The 20,637-nt window shown below is 43.7% G+C and overlaps 1 protein-coding gene across 1 annotated transcript in view; it reads right to left on the bottom strand.

Moving 5' to 3' along the window:
• Positions 1-16,515, bottom strand: part of LOC308086810 (mucin-2-like) — a gene marked incomplete at both ends in the record, with an annotated part of 73,427 nt that extends 56,912 nt beyond the window's left edge. The window contains 2 exons of the mRNA XM_080430455.1: positions 13,944-14,028; positions 16,396-16,515. Of these exons, the coding sequence (XP_080286581.1) occupies positions 13,944-14,028; positions 16,396-16,515 (205 nt within the window). The remainder of the gene's footprint in view (positions 1-13,943; positions 14,029-16,395) is intronic.
• Positions 16,516-20,637: the final 4,122 nt, after the last annotated feature.

The following is a 20,637-nucleotide window of genomic DNA, read 5'->3' as shown; positions in this document are numbered from 1 at the left end:
CCCCACCTCGCTTAAAACGTGGATATTTCTTAAAGACACACCAGTCCTACATGGCACACACGGCTATATAAGGCCAAGGTGTGCGTGATTACACTGGTTTTACTTTGATCGACACCACTGCCGAGCGACAGCGAGGTGGAGAGATACGTAACCGAACGTATCTCTCCACCCAACATATTTCATATGTATGGGGAGCTCTGTAAGACACCTCGTGAGGCTTTCCATGCATGAGACTGGTCAGGGACCAGCTTGGGTCTCGATGGAACTTAAATCTGATTTGTCAATCCCACTGGTTTCTGCCTTGAGCTGTCCTTTGCCCTTTGGCTCCGCCCTACAGGGTGTAAATCCGGTGGTTAAACACACTATTCAAATTTGGTTCCAATTCAGGTAACATTTTGGCCTCAACAAGGCAGGCACGGTCCTTCCATTGGTTGGCAATCACCTGTTCCCCCCATCACAGAACGATGTGTCATGCAGCTTTTAAGATTTGGCATAGATCTGGCTTGGTTTATTTCGAAGACCTCTTCATTGAGGGTTCATTTGCCTCATTTGCAATGTTACAGCAGGACAATGACATTCCGAAAACCCACTTCTTTAGATACCTGCAAGGCCGTGATCATGACACACTTGGGCTAAAACACAAAGCGTTTTTTTGGGAAGGCAAACAAAGTATAAAAGGATTAGGGGCTAAAATGACACAGGGTGTGAGACGGGATGTTTTTCTCCACCAGTTTAATTCATTTCTGTATCGGCTTTCTTTCACAGGCCACCAGTATTTGTTTTGTTTGTTTCGACTTACTGTAACTATCGGTGCCAGTTTCCTCCTCTTAGTCATATTACACTGATACATAACACCAATGAGTTAGAGATACAATGTGTTCTTAATATCTGTGACCCCTAAACCACACCGTAAAATCCTCAGTGTTTATTTAACTCTCAGAGTGTACAAATGGAACCAAATGGACCCGTAAGGGTCTCTTAAGCTTCTCACAACATGGAGTATGGGTTCAGTGTGGGCGTATTGCCTCTGAATGTGATGATGGCTCATTTGATGCTTTGGATTGCGACGGTGACAGGCTTACATTTTTTGTGCTATCCTAACTTTTTTTTGGTTAAGGACCTCCCACAATTATACGTATTTAGCCGCCGACCCCCCATCTCAAAATGTTTTGTTCCAGGGACCCTCCAGAAGCAAAGATTTGAGTTAAAATGTTCGCTTTGAAATATATATCGATGGCCAAAATGCAAAACCTCCTATGTGCAAATTTCATGATTTTCGGATTTCACTGTGGATGAGGACTATAGGCTATGCTGCACATGCTCAGTCTGTCTGCAAGATAGTCCCGCCCCTCATTTTGTCAGAAAAAGTCATTTGACTAAAACCTCCTATCTTGTTCAGTGCCAATTAGTGCTAAAATGTTGAAGCGCAAAGCCTCTTATCTGCACCAGAACTAGTTGAGCAGCAGACAGAGCTGAAACTTGGGAATTTTATGTTATGTAGACCGTCTAAATGTCTTCATTATTCTAACTAGACCATACCCGGTGAAGTGCGCAGGCAAAAGTAGTTGCAAACGTGGGGTTATTGCACGTCCTACTGTACATACATACATATACATATATACATATACACACACACACACACACACACACACACACACACACACACACACACACACACACACACACACACACACACACACACACACACACACACACACACACACACACACACACATACATACATACATATATATTCTGTCATTCATTGTACTTATATTATAATGAATTGATTACTACAGCAAAAATAATTATACAACACTGTTATTACAACTTGTACAACTATTATTTCAACTTAACAACAACAATATAATTATGTGCATGCAGATATGCACTTAAAGGGTGCACATTCAACAGTGGAGAATGTATGGGCGTCCTTAACAAATAAACGCTCTCCACCATTCGTTGCGATACGGGGCGACCGTGTTTAGGGGCGAGACAATTAGGCGCAGATTGCTCACCCCAGACCGTTCGGTGCGAGCCGGGGCGACCGTGTTTAGGGGCGAGATTGTGGAACGGTCGTATCGTTAGCTTGTACAGATTTTCGGAGACTCGACACGGTGTAATGGCTAGATGAGATTAACTTTTGTGTCTCTGGTGGAGAGATTTACGTAAACGCGACGTGCTACCACCTTTGCACGAAAAGATTGCAGTGCATTTCATGCACACACTCTCTCTCTCACTCACTCACTCTCACACACAGCTCTCTCTCTCCCCCTCTCTTTCTCTCTCTCTCTCCCCCCTCTCTCTCTCTCCAGCCATCATAAGCACGGCGAGATTGTCTGATTGAGACTGTGTTTGACATAAAAATGCGAATAAACAGCTGAGATTGTGAATTGGGCGAAGCACGTTCAACACACACACACGCGCGCGCGACCCGTTGCGAGCGCTCACACACACACACACACACACAAACACACACACGGTACTGCGGCCCGTGGCCCGTCGCGAACACACACACGGGCGTCGCGCAAACACAAATAATGTACATTGTGACATGTCACACGTGCCTCCCCAACGTGCATGCGCACGTGCGTGTCCACGCATACACGGGCGCGGACCCAAGTTGTGGTGCGATCATCTCACACACACCACCACGGAGCCACGATGTAGAATGAAATGTGACTCTCTGGCGTAGGCATGTTACTCGCCCGCCCCCTCCCGCTCCCGCTCCCGCTCCCACCTAGCCTCGGTCCCAGCCTCACTTATCTGCGAAAAGAAGACTGGCTCCCACCCTAGCCTCTGTCCCAGCCTCACTTATCTGCGAAAAGAAGACTGGCTCCCACCCTAGCCTCGGTCCCAGCCTCACTTATCTGCGAAAAGAAGACTGGCTCCCACCCCGGCCCAGAGAGTGGGCGGAGTCTATGGTGTGACAGACTTTGGTGTTGCCATGTTCGCCTATTGTAAGCGGTTTAGGGGCAATATTGGTGGAAGTGTGTTTTTGGCGTTGGTTGTGAAAGTGCAGGTGGGTGTGGGGACGCGTTGTGAGCTTGTAGATTGGCTGTTTTCCAAGAGGCAATGTATATGTGTGACGGTGCTTCGTTTGGCCTTCTTTTTATAGACCTTGTTGCTTGTAGGGCTCGCTTCGTTTGGCCTTGTTTTCATAGACCTTGCTGCTTGTTTGTCTCGCGAAACCTGGCAACCCTGCGCAGCGTGATATCCCATTGTTTGACACACACACACACACACACACACGCACACACACACACACACACGCACACACACACACACACACACACAACACACACACACACACACACACACACACACACACACACACAGTTTAGCACACACACAGTTTAGCGCGAGTCGTGTAACACAGTTTAGCGCGAGTCGTGTAGTGCGCGCACACGCACACACACACAGTGGTTTAGCACACACACACAGTTTAGCACACACACAGTTTAGCGCGAGTCGTGTAGTGCGCGCACACGCACACACAGAGCCGGCTGGTAGAGCCGGCTGGATTGGATTGGATGCAACGCATGCGCAGTTTGAGCGGACGACCCAAGACACCAAGACACCAAGACAGACAGACCGACAGAGCTTACTCAAATTATATGTAAGATGATAAATTAGCCAAGATTTAACCTGGCTTTGAGGCTGGGTGTCCGAGATGTCAGCACAGACCAGCCACGCTGGGTCACATGTTTTGGTCGTGCAACTCATTAGTCAGATTGTGGGAGGGGATTTTTGAAGCGATTTCTTATATAGGTGGTGGAGTGGTGGATCCCTGCCCGGTGATTGCCGTCTTTGGGGTGTCTCCAATCGGGGAACGGCTCACGGGTCTCCAAGCAAATGCCGTAGCATTCACTACGCTGATGGCTCGCAGGCTGATACTTAGACAATGGAAATCAGAGAAACCTCCCTCATTCCAACAGTGGGTCAAAGAGGTACTCTCTATGATACCTTTGGAGAAATTGAGATATAATCGTAGCGGCTCCAAAGATAGATACATTAAAACCTGGACCCCTTTTATAGAATTTGTTGAAAACAAACTGTACCTTTCACTTGAATACACACTCCCTTGTATAACTGACAACGCCCAACAAATCTGACTCTGTCGGCTTCTGGCTGGAGGCCGACAAGATATAGACGGTTGGATACGAAATATATATTTTCTCATTTTATTTTTATTCATTGCTCTTAACAATGGAACTGTCTAACTTGACCTGAAAGGAACAACATATTCTGTCAACAGTTAAACTGTTTGGTTTGTCTGTCCGTTTGTTTGTCTGTCTTGTCTTTCTCTTTATTGTCAAGTGATTATTATCATTATTTATTCATTTTTTTGTCTTGTCATTTGTCTTGTTATGACCTTGGTGGGAGGGTGGGGGATTGGGGGAATAAGATGTCGTACATAATGTCATATGCTTGTATTTTGTCTGCAATATATGGAAAAATAAAAACAAAGTGTTACAAAATTAAATTAAAAAAAAGACACCTCGTGAGGAAGCCAACGCCAGTTGCTGTTATCTCTCCTGATTGGGTGAAATTTGTGACCGATTGTCCTTCTAATGGGGACCGTGTTTTTTTTCTTCATTTAATTGAGTCGTATCAGTACAGAGTAGCTTCCATTACAGAATGGCCACTTAGCTGCAAAGGGGAGAGGGTGCGTATTATACATCATATGGCTATTACAGAGCATGGGTCTTCAACAGGGGGTCCGGGACCCCTAGGGGGTCCTCAGAGTTACTACAGGGGGGCCGCCAAATCTTCGTGTGATATGATATTCATTTTACATTAAGAACTTGAACCCTATAGCAGCCCTATTCTGAGGAGAACATTAGCCGAAAATAGCAGATATACAAGAGCACAACGCCTCGAAGCGTGAGGCTTTTTGAGCTTGTCGATCTGCTATTTTCGGCAAAGAGGTTTGGTGTAGAGGGGGAAAAAGAGCAGATCAAGTACAGAGGCAAAGGTCAAGTTTACTAAGTATTGATGGTTTAAGTGGTTAAATGTCTGGAAATACACATGAACACGAATCCAACATGGATTGATGATGCTATGAAAAATTGTAATTAGGGTCCCTGCTTCATCTCTCTCTCAGCTAGGGGGTTCTTGGGCTGAAAAAACATTGAAGACCCCTGTATATGGCTATTATAGAGATCCCTGGCTAATAAGCACTATATGCCTTAATATATTATAATTGCCCTCTATAACAATCATTTAAAATGTTTCATTTATTTTAGAAAGAGTTCATCTTTAACCAAGGGGGACAACACCCGTCGCAAGTTGACGTCATTTGTCCATGTGTGGTCCAGCCCTATGGCATGTATGGTATGAGATTACAAGAGAACCACATGTTGTCTGATTGTCACGGACACATCAAGGATTAAAAAAAAAAAACACAACAAAGGTATGCCGGTATGCTAATGGTACAAGGAATAAAACTCTACTTGAGAGTCAAAACAGAAATATGCACATGATGATTAGTGATTAACGAATGGCATGCCAGGATTGTAATTGAATGCAGTGTCACAATAGTTTTTATGCGAAGGCACCTGACTTTGATCAGAGGTAAGCAAAACGTTTTTTTTTTTTTTTTTTTTGGTTGGAGGTCTGATGGGGATAGCGGGCCAACAGGCTTGTGGATCAAGGGTTTCCATGGATTATGATTGTGGAGCGTTATTACGGGGCCAGAGCTCAGCTCTGGACCTGTTTTAATATTGTCTGTATTCTTCTGTTTCCGCCACTTTTCGCAGTTCTGGGTGAACCGTGCTGTCGCTTTTTACGAAACTCGGCCATATGGTAGATGGTCATGAAAAACTATCAAGAAATAAATCTCACAATCTTTCGTCAAAAGGTGGCGCTATAGCACTCAATTGAAAATGCCAACTTTGAACAGGTACAACTCATGCCCTGTTTGACCTACAGCCATAAAACTTCAATACACACATGCGTCTACTCATGATGAACAACTTTAACCCTCTGACTTTTGACCTCTGACCTTTAGATCTCCCACCATTTTGAATTATATGAAAAGCAGCTAAAATCTATCTCCTCCTGGGATTTTTTAGCAATCTGCACAAAACGTTTTACACATGAACTTTGGACCTATGCCGACAAACTTGTGCAAAAGATTTTCCATAAGTGAAAAAATGAAGCTTTAATGAGCCAATGAATATTGCAGTTTTATGACAATTATTCATCTGCCCCTAACACATACATGCAGACTCACATTTCTTTGAAACTTTGCGTTAATGTTGAGGGTCATTCCAAATATTACTGAAACCAATCTTACTCCAATTGGTCAAAGGGGGGCGCTATAGCGATTTTTTTGAAAGTGCAAACTTTAAACAGGCAAAAGTCATGCCTCGTTTGGCCGACAGCCATTAAACCTGCTTACACATGTGCCTTGACTCATGAGGAACACATGTATCACGTTGACCAGTAAGCTCCGCCCTTAGATTGTCCACAATTTTGAGCAGTTTGAAAAACACTTAAACCCAGGATTTTTCAGCTATTTGCGTGAAACTGTATCATCTGTGTGATCTCCTTTTTCACAGATTCTTGTCTGTTGCTCCAATGGCTTCTCCCTTAAGCGAGTGCCTCACGACTGCAAGGTTGCCGGTTCAAGCCTCACTTGATGCAGACTCATTTAAGTTGAATTGCAAAAAACATGACTGTATCAATGAATACATGTGCAAACGGTAAAGATAACATGAAATGCTTATTTGAGAGTATGTTTTTTCAATGTATGACGTACTTCATTGTGAAAATAGCCGATCTACAATCTCACAACTTTTCAGATAGCAACGTTTTGTGAGCTTGTAGATCGGCTGCTTTCACTGGTTTCGGTTTCGAGGAGACATACAATTTCTCTATTGGTAAATAGTTTGTGAACGAGTGATCTTAGTGTTACTGTGAATTCTTTTTTCTCTGGTTCTGGTCTGTTGGTCCAATGGCGTCTTGCTTCAGCATCAGCCTCTGGATCCAAGGTCGCCAGTTCAAGCCTCAACTCTTGCTGGCTACTTCTCAATTGTATCGCACAAAACATGACTGTATCAATTAATGCATGCGCAACTGTTAAAGGTAACATGAAATGCTTCTTGGAGAGAGTATTTTTTGCAATATATGACAAAATTGTGAAAATAGCCGATCTACAATCTCAGAACTTTTCAGATAGCAACGTGTTTCTGAGCTTGTAGATCGGCTGCTTTCACTGGTTCAGTTTTATCTTCAACAGACAACCTCAGCCTGGTCAAAGCTATAGCACTATAGGTAGTGTTGCAGCCTGTCAATCCAAAGGTTGAGGGTTCGATTCCTGTTAATGGCAATAGGTTGACACGTCCAATCAATCCATTCTGCTTCCGTCTTTCTCTCTCTTCAATCTATTGTTTCCATGTCTCTCTCTCTTCAATCTATTCCGTTTCCATGTCTCTCTCTCCGCCCTTAGATTGTCCGCAATTTTGAGCAGTTTGAAAAACACTTAAACCGAGAATTTTTCAGTTATTTGCGTGAAATGGAATCATCTGTGTGACCTCTGTTTTCACTGGATTAGGTCTGTTGGTCCAATGTCTTCCCGCTTAAGTGAATGTTTCATAACCTCAAGGTTGCCGGTTCAAGCCTCACTTGGTGGAGACTTCATTTAAAGTGCATTGCAAACAACAAGACTGTATTAATGAATACATATGCAATTGATAAAGATAACATTAAATGCTTATCTGAGAAGGTATGTTTTTGCAATGTATGACCTACTTCATTCTGAAAATAGCCGATCTACAATCTCAAAACCTTTCAGATAGCAACGTGTTTCTGAGCTTGTAGATCGGCTGCTTTCACTGGTTCACTTTTATCTTCAACAGACAACCTCAGCCTGGTCAAAGCTATAGCACTATAGGTAGTGTTGCAGCCTGACAATCCGAAGGTTGAGGGTTCGATTCCTGTTAATGGCAATAGGTTGAGATGTCCAATCAATCCATTCTGCTTCCATCTCTCTTCAATCTATTATGTTTCCATGTCTCTCTCTCTCAATTAATGCATGTGCAACTGTTAAAGGTAACATGAAATGCTTCTTGGAGAGAGTATGTTTTTGCAATGTATAACAAACTTCATTGTGAAAATAGCCAATCTACAATCTCACAACTTTTCAGATAGCAACGTTTTGTGAGCTTGTAGATCGGCTACTTTCACTAGTTTTCGTTCCGAGGAGACACAAAAATGCCTTTATTGGTAAATGGTTTGTGAACCAGTGATCTAGAGTAGTTCGGGACACAGACGCTTGGTTCATAATGGACGGAAATACTTATAAATATCAACAGACACTACCAGTAATTGTGTCAATTAATACATATGCAATTGATAAAGATAACCTGAAATGCTTATTTGAGAGGGTATGAAGTATGTATGACATACTTCATTCTGAAAATAGCCGATCTACAATCTCAAAACCTTTCAGATAGCAACGTTCTTTCTGAGCTTGTAGATCGGCTGCTTTCACTGGTTCACTTTTATCTTCAACAGACAACCTCAGCCTGGACAAAGCTATAGCACTATAGGTAGTGTTGCAGCCTGTCAATTCGAAGGTTGATGGTTTGATTCCTGTTAATGGCAATAGGTTGAGTCTCTCTCTCTCTCTCTCTCTCTCTCTCTCTCTCTCTCTCTCTCTCTCTCTCTCTCTCTCTCTCTCTCTCTCTCTCTCTCTCTCTCTCTCTCTCTCTCTCTCATTCGTCAGGTATGTTGTTCCAATGGCTTCTCGCTTAAGTGTGTGCCTTAAAACCTCAAGATTGCCAGTTCAAGCCTCACTTGATGCATTTAAGTTGCATTGCACACAACATGATTGTTGCGAAAGCGGAAGGAGGCCTCCGACCAAGTGGAGCTTACTATATCACCGTGCTTGGGTTGTGTGTGTGTGTGTCTGTCCCTTATTTATGGTCTTTCCGTGTGTATTCACGCTCTCATTGGCTCGCGCCCCCATGTGACTCGAAACTCCGTGCTGAAATGCCAGCAGCTGCACTGCCTGTATACAGCGTGTGTTCACGCTCTCATTGGCTCGCGCCCCCCATGTGACTCGAAACTCCGTGCTGAAATGCCAGCAGTTGCACTGCCTGTATACAGCCGGCAGAGTGCGGCAGAGTGCACTACTACAGTGTGGTTGAAATATAGCAGCCTCAGTCAATCTGCGTTCGCTTCCAGCGTTCGCGCGTCTTACTTGTGTCAATTAATGCAAGTGCAATTGTTAAAGATAACCTGAAATGCTTATTTGAGAGTATGTCAGACAACCTTAGCCTGGACAAAGCTATAGCACTATAGGTAGTGTTGCAGCCTGTCAATCCGAAGGTTGAGGGTTTGATTCCTGTTAATGGCAATAGGTTGAGATGTCCAATCAATCCATTCTGCTTCCATCTCTCTCTCTCTCTTCAATCTATTATGTTTCCATGTCTCTCTCTCTCTATAATCTATTCTGTTTCCATGTCTCTCTCTCTCTCTCTCTTCAATCTATTCCGTTTCCATGTCTCCCTCTTCAATCTATTTCGTTTCCATGTCTCTCTCTCTTGAGGGGCGGCCATAGCTGGTTAGTGAGCCAGCCTAGGGAGCCAGAGGCCCTAGTTAACCCAGGTACGATTCCAGGCCAGGCCAGCAAATGAAATTTGTCCCTGAGCAAGACTCTTAACCCCTAATTGCTCACAGGCCCTCATTGGAAACAAGACCGCAAGGACTTTCATGAACGGACCCGTTAAAGGAATTATCCTTATCTCTTCAATCTATTCCGTTTCCATGTCTTTTCAGATAGCAACGTGTTTCTGAGCTTGTAGGTCGGCTGCTTTCACTGGTTCACTTTTATCTTCAACAGACAACCTCAATCTGTACAAAGCTATAGCACTATAGGTAGTGTTTCAGCCTGTCAATCCGAAGGTTGAGGGTTCGATTCCTGTTAATGGCAATAGGTTGAGATGTCCATTCAATCCGTTCTGCTTCCATCTCTCTCTCTTCAGTCTATTCCGTTTCCATGTCTCTCTCTCTCTCTTCAATCTATTCCGTTTCCATGTGTCTCTCTCTCTCTTCAATCTATTCCGTTTCCAAGTCTCTCTCTCTCTCTCTCTCTCTTCAATCTATTCCGTTTCCAAGTCTCTCTCTCTCTTTCTCTTCAATCTATTCAGTTTCTCTCTCTCTCTTTCTCTTCAATCTATTCCGTTTCTCTCTCTCTCTCTCTCTCTCTCTCTCTCTCTCTCTCTCTCTCTCTCTCTTCAATCTATTCCGATTCTCTCTCTCTCTCTCTCTCTCTTCTAATCTATTCCGTTTCTCTCTCTCTCTCTCTCTCTCTCTCTCTCTTCAATCTATTCCGTTTCTCTGTCTCTCTCTCTCTCTCTTTCTCTCTTCAATCTATTCCGTTTATCTCTCTCTCTCTTCAATCTATTCTCTCTCTCTCTCTCTTTCTCTTCAATCTATTCAGTTTCTCTCTCTCTCTCTCTCTCTTCAATCTATTCCCTCTCTCTCTCTCTTCAATCTATTCCCTCTCTCTCTCTCTCTTCAATCTATTCTCTCTCTCTCTCTCTCTCTCTCTCTCTCTCTCTCTCTCTCTCTCTCTCTCTCTCTCTCTCTCTCTCTCTCTCTCTCTCTCTCTCTCTCTCTCTCTCTCTCTCTCTCTCTCTCTCTCTCTCTCTCTCTCTCTCCTAATTATGTTCTTTTAGAAAGTGAGCAACAGCAACAGTCCACCTGGCCTATTCCCATGGATTGGATCTACCCACCTCACCTGCTGTCATTCCCTCTCAATCCATAATCACACCTGCCCTCACTCACTCCTCATTAGTCTCTTTTCCCTGGCCCCGCTTATCGCTGCTTGCAGCTATATTTGTTATTGTTGTTGTCATTATTGGACACTTTGAAACACTTAATTTCTCTCAACTTTCCTGCGCCATTTTGCACTGTGTTCCCTTGCATGTCGTTGACTTTAATTGTTTCGTTGTCTGATCACACCACATACACTCCATTAATCCGTTGTCTTAAAAACAAACCAAACAAAGGATTTTCACAGTATTAAGGCAGCTATTGGCAATCGTTTCTTTTCTTCTAGCTGTCTTGTTGTCTTCACCTGATACAAAGATTATAGGTTTTTTTTTCTTACTTGTTACTCACTAATCACACTGTCACAGGCTACATTAAAGCATGTTTATATCAGTAAAGAGCAGGGAAATCATTTGGCAAGAAGCACAACCTTTTTGTTGGATATACTGCCACATTTGAATGCATCAACTATATATTTTTTCCCTGGACCAAGCAGGACAGCCTCAGTCCTCTCTCAAAATAAGTCCCTTTCAGTCAATCACACATGTGTGTGATGTGAGACAAATGTGTAACGCTGAAGACACATTTCACAGCAGGCTTGATACAAGTTTCAAATGCAAAATTTGTTTTCTTTATTTGTATACATATATATATATTTTATGAATGAGTACAAGGTACATGCTTCTTGACAATTCAAAACCATAAACATGCAGCGTTTCAATTCAAGCCTATTCCAATCACTGAAGTAAAAAGTTAAAGAATTGAGCATCAATAACTTTTATAAGTTACACTTTATTGTGAGCATGGTGAGTTGCACACAGTCTGTCTAATCTTGGCAAAATGGTGGTGGACATGAACAGTCTCATGTCCACCACCTGAGGAGAAAGAGGCTGAGGAGAAATAGGAGCATGGACAAAACAGGGGCCGTGATCATGACACACTTGGGCTAAAACACAAAGCGTTTTTTTTTGGAAGGCAAACAAAGTATAAAAGGATTAGGAGCTAAAATGACACAGGGTGTGAGACGGGATGTTTTTCTACACCAGTTTAATTCATTTCTGTATCGGCTTTCTTTCACAGGCCACCACTATTTGTTTTGTTTGTTTCGACTTACTGTAACTATCGGTGCCAGTTTCCTCCTCTTAGTCATATTACACTGATACATAACACCAATGAGTTATATACATATACATACAATGTGTTCTTAATCTCTGTGACCCAGCAAATTTCAGCAAATTTCATTTCCATTTCCTGGAATCGTACCTGGGGCAACTAGGGCCTCTGGCTCCCTAGGCTGGCTCACTAACCACTCAGCTATGGCCGCCCCTCAAGAGAGAGAGAGAGAGAGAGAGAGACATGGAAACGAAATAGATTGAAGAGGGAGACATGGAAACGGAATAGATTGAAGAGAGAGAGAGAGAGAGAGACATGGAAACAGAATAGATTGAAGAGAGAGAGAGACATGGAAACATAATAGATTGAAGAGAGAGAGAGCGATGGAAGCAGAATGGATTGATTGGACCTCTCAACCTATTGCCATTAACAGGAATCGAACCCTCAACCTTCGGATTGACAAGCTTTGTCCAGGCTAAGGTTGTCTGTTGAAGATAAAAGTGAACCAGTGAAAGCAGCCGATCTACAAGCTCAGAAACACGTTGCTATCTGAAAAGTTTTGAGATTGTAGATCGGCTATTTTCAGAATGAAGTATGTCATACATTGCAAAAACATACCTTCTCAGATAAGCATTTCATGTTATCTTTATCAATTGCATATGTATTCATTAATACAGTCTTGTTGTTTGCAATGCACTTTAAATGAAGTCTCCACCAAGTGAGGCTTGAACCGGCAACCTTGATGTTGTGAAACATTCACTTAAGCGGGAAGCCATTGGACCAACAGACCTGATCCAGTGAAAACGGAGGTCAAACAGATGATACCATTTCATGCAAATAACTGAAAAATCCTGGGTTTAAGTGTTTTTCAAACTGCTCAAAATTGCGGACAATCTAAGGGCGGAGAGAGAGACATGGAAAAGGAATAGATTGAAGAGAGAGAGACATGGAAACATAATAGATTGAAGAGAGAGAAAGATGGAAGCAGAATGGATTGATTGGACGTCTCAACCTATTGCCATTAACAGGAATCGATCCCTCAACCTTCGGATTGACAGGCTGCAACACTACCTATAGTGCTATAGCTTTGTCTAGGCTGAGGTTGTCTGTTGAAGATAAAATTGAACCAGTGAAAGCAGCCGATCTACAAGCTCAGAAACACGTTTCTATCTGAAAAGTTTTGAGATTGTAGATCGGCTATTTTCAGAATGAAGTATGTCATACATTGAAAAGACATACTCTCAAATAAGCATTTCAGGTTATCTTTAACAATTGCACTTGCATTAATTGTTGTCCAGAAGCCTTAACTGAAAAAAAGCTGGTTTTAACGACAGAGCTGATATGTTGAGTAAATTTGAAGGCAGTATCAAGGGTTACACAGAGGTTTTTGGCAGATGGGCGGATATGAGGGGTGACAGTGTCCGGGATATTGCAGGGTGGGATAGTCTCATGGCCAAATAGTATGATTTCAGTTTTATTTTCGTTAAGAGTGAGAAATGTATTGTTCATCCACGTTTTTATGTCATGTAGACATGTGAGTATAGTGACTGGAAAGAGTTAGTGGAGTTTGATTGTATGGGTAGGTAAATTTGGATATCGTGAGCATAGGAGTGAAATTATATATTATGTTTGTCAAAGATGGACCCTAGAGGCAACATATATAAAAGGAACAGGAGTGGGCCCAAGATGGAGCCTTGGGGGACCCCACATGTAAGGGGGGCGCTAGGCGAGGAGATTTCCCCCAAGTGAACGGAAAAGGTTCTGTTTGAGAGGTATGACTCAAACCAGGTTAGGGCTAAGCCAGTGATACCGATGTAATGTTGGAGCCTATTTAAGAGAATTTGGTGGTCTATTGTGTCGAAAGCAGCAGATAAATCAAGGAGCACAAGGATGGCAGGGTTACCATTGTCAACTGTTAAAATCAAATCCCCTTTGAGGTTCCCTCCGGACGCTCCTACCACACAGCTGTGCTGATAGAAGATACTATCTACATGTGGGGAGGCCTCGCAGACAACATTCTTTATGCGTTTGATGTGGACACCCACAGGTGGTTGAAGCCTGAGGTTTATGGAACCTTCCAGAGGGGAGGGAGAACCCCTCAGCCTGCGTCTTGGGGAAGGTCATGTACATCTGTGGAGGATATGTGCTGCAGAGATAATAACGCTTATGACCACCACAATGGTCTGGTCTTTAATTAACACCAATGGCACCGTGCCAACGTCTCATTATGGCACTCTGCCACCATCATCGGGAAGATGTTTGTATTTGAGGGCCAACCGTTTGGGGACTATGACTACAACAACATCAGAGTGTTTGACACAGAGTCCTGCTGGCTGAGCGTGCCTTCTGCACTGCTTCAACCAAAAGCATTCTACCATTCATACCAAGGACCCCAATGGAAACAAGACCGCAAGGACTTTTTTGAAAGGACCTTTTAGACAAAGTATTATAAATGTAATTGTGATTTTTTGCCTAATAAAATATTCAATCAATCAATCAGTCCTTGCATACAATCGAGAGCTGTACATATTTTGTCGCCTTTCCTAGAGACTGAGAGCTTCACGGCTGTACAGATGCGGTGAAGACATCTTCAGCAATCTGTGGACAGATAGCCCCCCCGCGATAGTCCCCCCGCACCCACTTTAGCCCCCCCCGCGCCCGCCCGTATTTTATTGTATTTGACCTGTTGTTAAATGAGGTGAGATAGGGTTTTCTAAATCTCACCTGCACAACCCAATATTATGCTGTTGTTAGAAATGTGTTGCTTTTAAATGTGCAAATGATACAAAAAAAAGAAGAAAAAACAATCAGCAGTTAGAGAAGTGAGGGAGCGCCGCTCCCCCGCGTTCCCCCTCCACTACACCCCTGAACTGTTCATCTTAGACTTCAGTCCTAGTCTGAAGACATTATGCCAGCTGGCAGTGATTCAGTACAATCTGGAGCAGTCAGAACTCCCACACAACATCAGGTGGAAACTGGCAGCCATGACTAAAAACCAGCAAGGTCATGAAAAGTGACTAACTAACTATATATATATATACACACACACACACGCACACACGCGCACACACACACACACACACACACACACACACACACACACACACACACACACACACACACACACACACACACACACACAGCACTGAAACCAGTCCCAGGGATGGGAGATTAGCGGCTGAGAAAGGAATAAATCAAGTGAAATATAAAGAGGCGTGTCACAGATTTGCTACATGGCCACATAAAGTCAAAGTGCAACAAAACGACTGTTCCAGGAATTAAATCTCCTGCACCCAGGTGTCGAGTTAGTATAGTTGAGGCACTGGCTGGGGAACTAGATCAATAATAAATTGTTATAAATGGAGACACTACTCTCTGCTGGTCAGACTAGCGCACTGCAAGCCTTTCTTTTCCAGTATAATATCAAATTCCCCCCAATAATTTTTTGCCCTTTTCTCCCAGTTTATTTGTTTTGCCAGCCCCACATAGACAGGTTTCCGCACGACGTCATCACAGAGCAGAATGCGCAATCTGCGCATGCCCGGGGTAGAACCAACCCGGAAGTGCCCTTCACTCCGTTGTTGTGTTTGGGAGTTAGATAGGCATAATGCTGCTATTATAGGCATAATAGGCATAATGCTGCTATTGTATACAAATAAAAGACGAACAGATCCAACTTTCGACAAATCAAATTTTTATTGAGTAAACAAGATATTACAAACTGCATAATTGAATCTTTCATTAAACCCGGTGAAGACCATTTATTTTATGAATGTAGATTTGACCAGAGCTGCTGCGGGTTATAGCGCCCTCTATAGGCTCACCCCTCCACTGCGCGCGCATATCCTCTCATGTTTACAAACAGGAAACCCGTCTATAGTCCCTGACACTGCTGCTGACCCCTACTGGTTGCTCTTGGGGAGGGTGTAGACAACCACCACTGATTTCCTACAATCAGTGGTGGAAAAAGTGAGAGACAGCGAGATCCCAAAACGGCGTTGGCGGCCGCCGCGCCTCCGCCACGCATCTGGCACGACCGCCACGCGTCTGGCACGAGCGCCGAGCCTCAGCCACGAGCGCCGAGCCTCTGCCTCTCCGCCACAGACCGTCAGTTCTCCGCCGCACCCGCGGCGGCGGAGACGCCACCGCCATGGCGGAACGACTGCCACTGACAGCCACTGACCGCCACGGACCCGCCACAACCCGTCACTGACCGCCACTGACAGCCACGACCCGCCACTGACCGCAACTGACCGCCGCCCGCCACGAGCGCCGCCTCCCGCCACGAGCGCCGCCTCCCGCCACGAGCGCCGCCTCCCGCCACGAGCGTCGCCTCCCGCCACTAACGCCAAGCCTCCCGCCACGAACCGTCACTGGCCGCCACTCACAGCCACGACCCGCCACTGACCGCCCGACCCGCCACTCTCAGTGGCGGTCCGCCACTGACAGCCACTGACTGCCATGGACCCGCCACGCCCCGCCACGGACCCGCCACACCTGGCACGACCGCCAAGCCTCCGCCACGCCTCTGGCACGAACGCCAAGCCTCCGCCACGCCTCTGGCACCAGCGCCAAGCCTCCGCCGCGCCTCTGGCACGAGCACCAAGCCTCCGCCATGACCGTGGCATATTTTGCGCATTGAGACAGAGGAGCAGTTGAGATTTCATTCGGCCAGATCTTTCTCAATTTTACTTGAATTCTTATAATTTTAATGTTTATATGATCTGTCAAGTTTATATTTTCCGGTCTATCAGTCATGAAATGATTATATATTTTTGTATAATTTATTATAATGTAAAACGATATCAAGCCGGAGTTTTCCGTGCGTAATTACGCACGTGGTCTGCTCTTCCCCCCCCCCTCTACACCGATAACTCTTTGCCAAAAATAGCCGATCTCCAAGCTCACACTCCGCGCATATAGTAAATAAGATGGTTATTATTATTCATATTATTATTATAATGACAAACAGTGAATGTCTGACGGACAGAAAGCCTTCTCGAATGATGCCCCGTTGAAATCATATCAAAACGAAATCAAAGTGAGTGTGCTCCAACGGCCTGGGTCTGTCTGTCTGTCTGTCTGTCTATCTATCTTTTGTTTACGTGGTCTGCTCTTTTTGCCAGACCCAAGGGGTCGGGCTTGCATGAGGCTTTGTACCTGTTTCGTCCATACATGGGCATGGTCACTTTGTCCTCCGGCCCCAGCCCAAAAAAATTCTGTCCCCCAAAAAAGTCTGTCCATACATGGGCATAGAAGGGACACACGTCGTGCGAAGCCCGGCCATTAATGGGCATATAAGGCTGACACGTCACGTGAAGTCTGGGTCTGGCAGAACCAGGTCTCCTGGTCTTTTTTCCCTCTACACCGATAGCTCTTTGCCAAAAATAGCCGATCTACAACCTCACAACGCCACACGCTGCGAGGCGTTGTGAGTAAATCCTCTAATAGTGACCTCTATTCAATTAAAAACCGGCCCTCTATTAATGACCGGGAGCGCCTTGAAATAAGTAATTAAAAGCCTCCCTTCTAATAGAAGCCGACCCTTCTATTACAATCCTCTTTTTTTTAAAGTCTGAAGACTCTCGCCTCGGCTACTATATACGCCTGCCGTCGGTTCAAATCACCGTGACACAGAGTAATGTATAAGACAACATTTCAGTAAAGTACTTGAGTAAATGTACTTAGTTACTTTACACATCTGCAGACGAGCTGCTCAGCGTCCGTTTTGGGCGAGCAGCGTTGCAAGATTCTGCGAGAGATTAAGCAACACTGCTAGTGGCAACGAGGTCTATGAAAACAAGCCGCGACCACCTGTAAATGCACTGTTTATTTCACACAGTTGATTTCAATAAATGAACCCAGTACATTTTACTAGGTTCCACTTCCAACTGACACAAAATGTTGATTTATTCATTCTGATCTGTTTGAAAAATAGAATTATAGGCCTCTCTCTTATACATGCCTCCTTTCAATAAAAGCCCGGTACCCACTACAGTTGAAACAAATACAAGCCTGGGACACTATGTAGGTTACTTGTCTGCAGAACACAGTATTCCATGTGCTTTCTCTCTCCCTCTCTCTCTCCCTCTCTCCTCTCTGGGGTCCACGGCCAAATAAGCTACATATAATTTGTGGGGTTCCTGACAGCATGAAGGTGTCCCCCCCCCTCCTCTGAATGGAACAACTACCGTAACAGCGGAAATTTACACGTGCGTAATTACGCACGTATACGTGCATGTTGTAACATAATAATACACAACATGTACTGTACCTATATAGCTCACTGTAGGCTAACATTCTTGGGGGTCTTCTTAGGGACCCCCAAGCTCCTCCTTAGCGCCACCTATGGAGCGGTTTCAGAAAAGAAAAAAGGAAACTTAAAACAAAGACAGCGGTTTCAGAAAATAAAAAAGGAAAAAAGGAAACTTATAAAAAAGACAGCTGCTGTTGGCATAGGCTATCAGGTCGATTTCGGATACCGCTGTCTCTCTATAGGCTATACCTGCCAACCTCAGACCGTCAGATAAAATGACACTTCTGTTCTGGGGGGGTGGGGGGGATGTTCATCAGTGTGGACGATTATTGTTATGCAGTTATATTTATCGTAGGCTACTTTGGTGTGAACAGACTTTATAGGTTCGACTCATCTGCCTAAACGTTCAAATTCCAAATATGAATTGCTTACCCCATGGCCAGGGATGTTAAAATTATGTTCGGGCCCTCCAAAGTACTCGTCTCGTCCGGACCGTATTGTTCAATAAAAATACTTTAATCCGATCGGTGGCCATTGTCTCATGTGTATATGAGTGCAATACACCTCTCAACCAATGGGGTCACGTATTTTAAAGCACATAGAGAAAATACGGAAGACATGTCCACCAATCCGATTCAAATGTTTTTTATTGAACAATACAGAAGATACTGGTATTAATGAGTAAACGTCCATAAATGTAACATCCGTGGCCATGAGGTCAGCACTTTATTTATTTAAAATATAAACGTTTATGTGATTTACGGTCTAAAAAGGGAGACATTGCAAACAACAGGTTGAAGTTCATCCATGACTGTCATGATATGACATTGATGTTTCAGGGCTAAACTCGTTCATGATTAGGCTACGCCGTTCTCAAATAGATTAGCCAAAATAAATAAAATACTGCGGCATTTGGGTATGCACGTTTTATTACTTGATGCTTTGATAAGGGCAGTCAATCCACATAATCAAAGCTGTAACGTTATGCGTTATGATCATATCAATCAATGAAATTAGATATTAAAGAAAGGAGCCCCACAGTCCGTGTATTATGGCCGGTCCAGTAAAGCAGCTGTAGGCCTACAATGTAATCAAAATGTTTTAAAATGTCCAAATTTCATACAAATCTTTTGAAATAACCAGATCTACAAGCTCACACAAGCGACGCATTGTGACATTGTAGATTGGATTGATGCCAATGAAAGTTATTAGCAGAACCTTTTTTCCCCCGAATTTTTATTATTTTATCTTGTTGACTTCAGAGCCATGTTTTTCGAATGCAAAAATTAAGCTGTAATAAAGTGAATTTTGAAGTTATTAAATGATATTTATTTCCATTTAAACAAAAAAGACAAATGTCTGAGATGTTTTTGCTCCAAAAAAAATACCAAAAATTGTATCAAAGTCCGGCTTTAATGGACATTTTAACATAAATGGAGATCTTCATTCTTCCGTGCCCTCTTCATCAGTGTCATCATTTGTTGGGATTTTAGGTCGAATAACTGTCTCCCATGTTATTTTTGCCGATCCACCTTGCTGCATCTTGTCAGTGTTTAGATGAATAAGATGATTATTAATCAACATGTATATTAAATTAACCACAATATAGTCAGACTTTCTTTGCTCCTACATTAACGCTGCGGATTTCAACGCAACAACTTACTGTTATTGTTATTAGCACTTTAACAAATGGAAGGACGCTGTCAATACTGCTGTCAATACACTGTCGTACATTGAGTTTCTCTGACTGACAGCGGCCTAGAATGACGACATTGAGTTGCTTTTGGTCAGTAATCACCGAGGCCTACTACATAGCCCAAGTATTGGTATCAAAATGTACTTAAAATACCAAAAGTACAAGTACTCGTAATGCAGAAGGTCCCATTTCACAAGTTTTCTAATGTAGGCCTATAATTGATTTGACGCAGCTGGCGTGATCGGTTGCTATGCGACGCAACAGCTGTGGAAACTGATTTTGGGTGATAATATTGAGTGGTTTTATTTGCGTACAAATAAAGGCTATATTGACATCTTCTAAATGTAACCTCAGAAATTCCTCTGTTACGGTAGTTGTTCCATTCAGAGGAGGGGGGGGGACACACCTTCATGTCAGGAACCCCACAAATTATACGTATTTGGCCGTGGATCCCAGAGAGGAGAGATGGAGAGAGAAAGCGCATGGAATGCTGTGTTCTGAAGACAAGTAACCTAAATCAAATTTTGGGGGTCCTTGGCATGACAAGGACCCACACACGCCCCCCCTCGCCCCCTCCACCAGCCCCCCAGTGTTATCCACACCTGTCAGCTGGTACAATTACCTAACATCGTTGCTTATCTGTGCGTCATTACGCACGCACGCGGTCATATTTAATTTGTGTGTGTGTGTGTGTGTGTGTGTGTGTGTGTGTGTGTGTGTGTGTGTGTGTGTGTGTGTATTTTTTGTTTTGATTGTATTGCTGTATTGTTGTATTGTGCTTTCTGCT

Source organism: Gymnoscopelus braueri, assembly GCF_963280865.1.
Source record: "Gymnoscopelus braueri genome assembly, chromosome: 6".
In the NCBI taxonomy this organism is placed as follows: Eukaryota; Metazoa; Chordata; class Actinopteri; order Myctophiformes; family Myctophidae; genus Gymnoscopelus; species Gymnoscopelus braueri.
The sequence above is the reverse complement of the archived record's forward strand: the minus strand, read 5'-3'. Positions and strand labels throughout refer to the sequence as shown.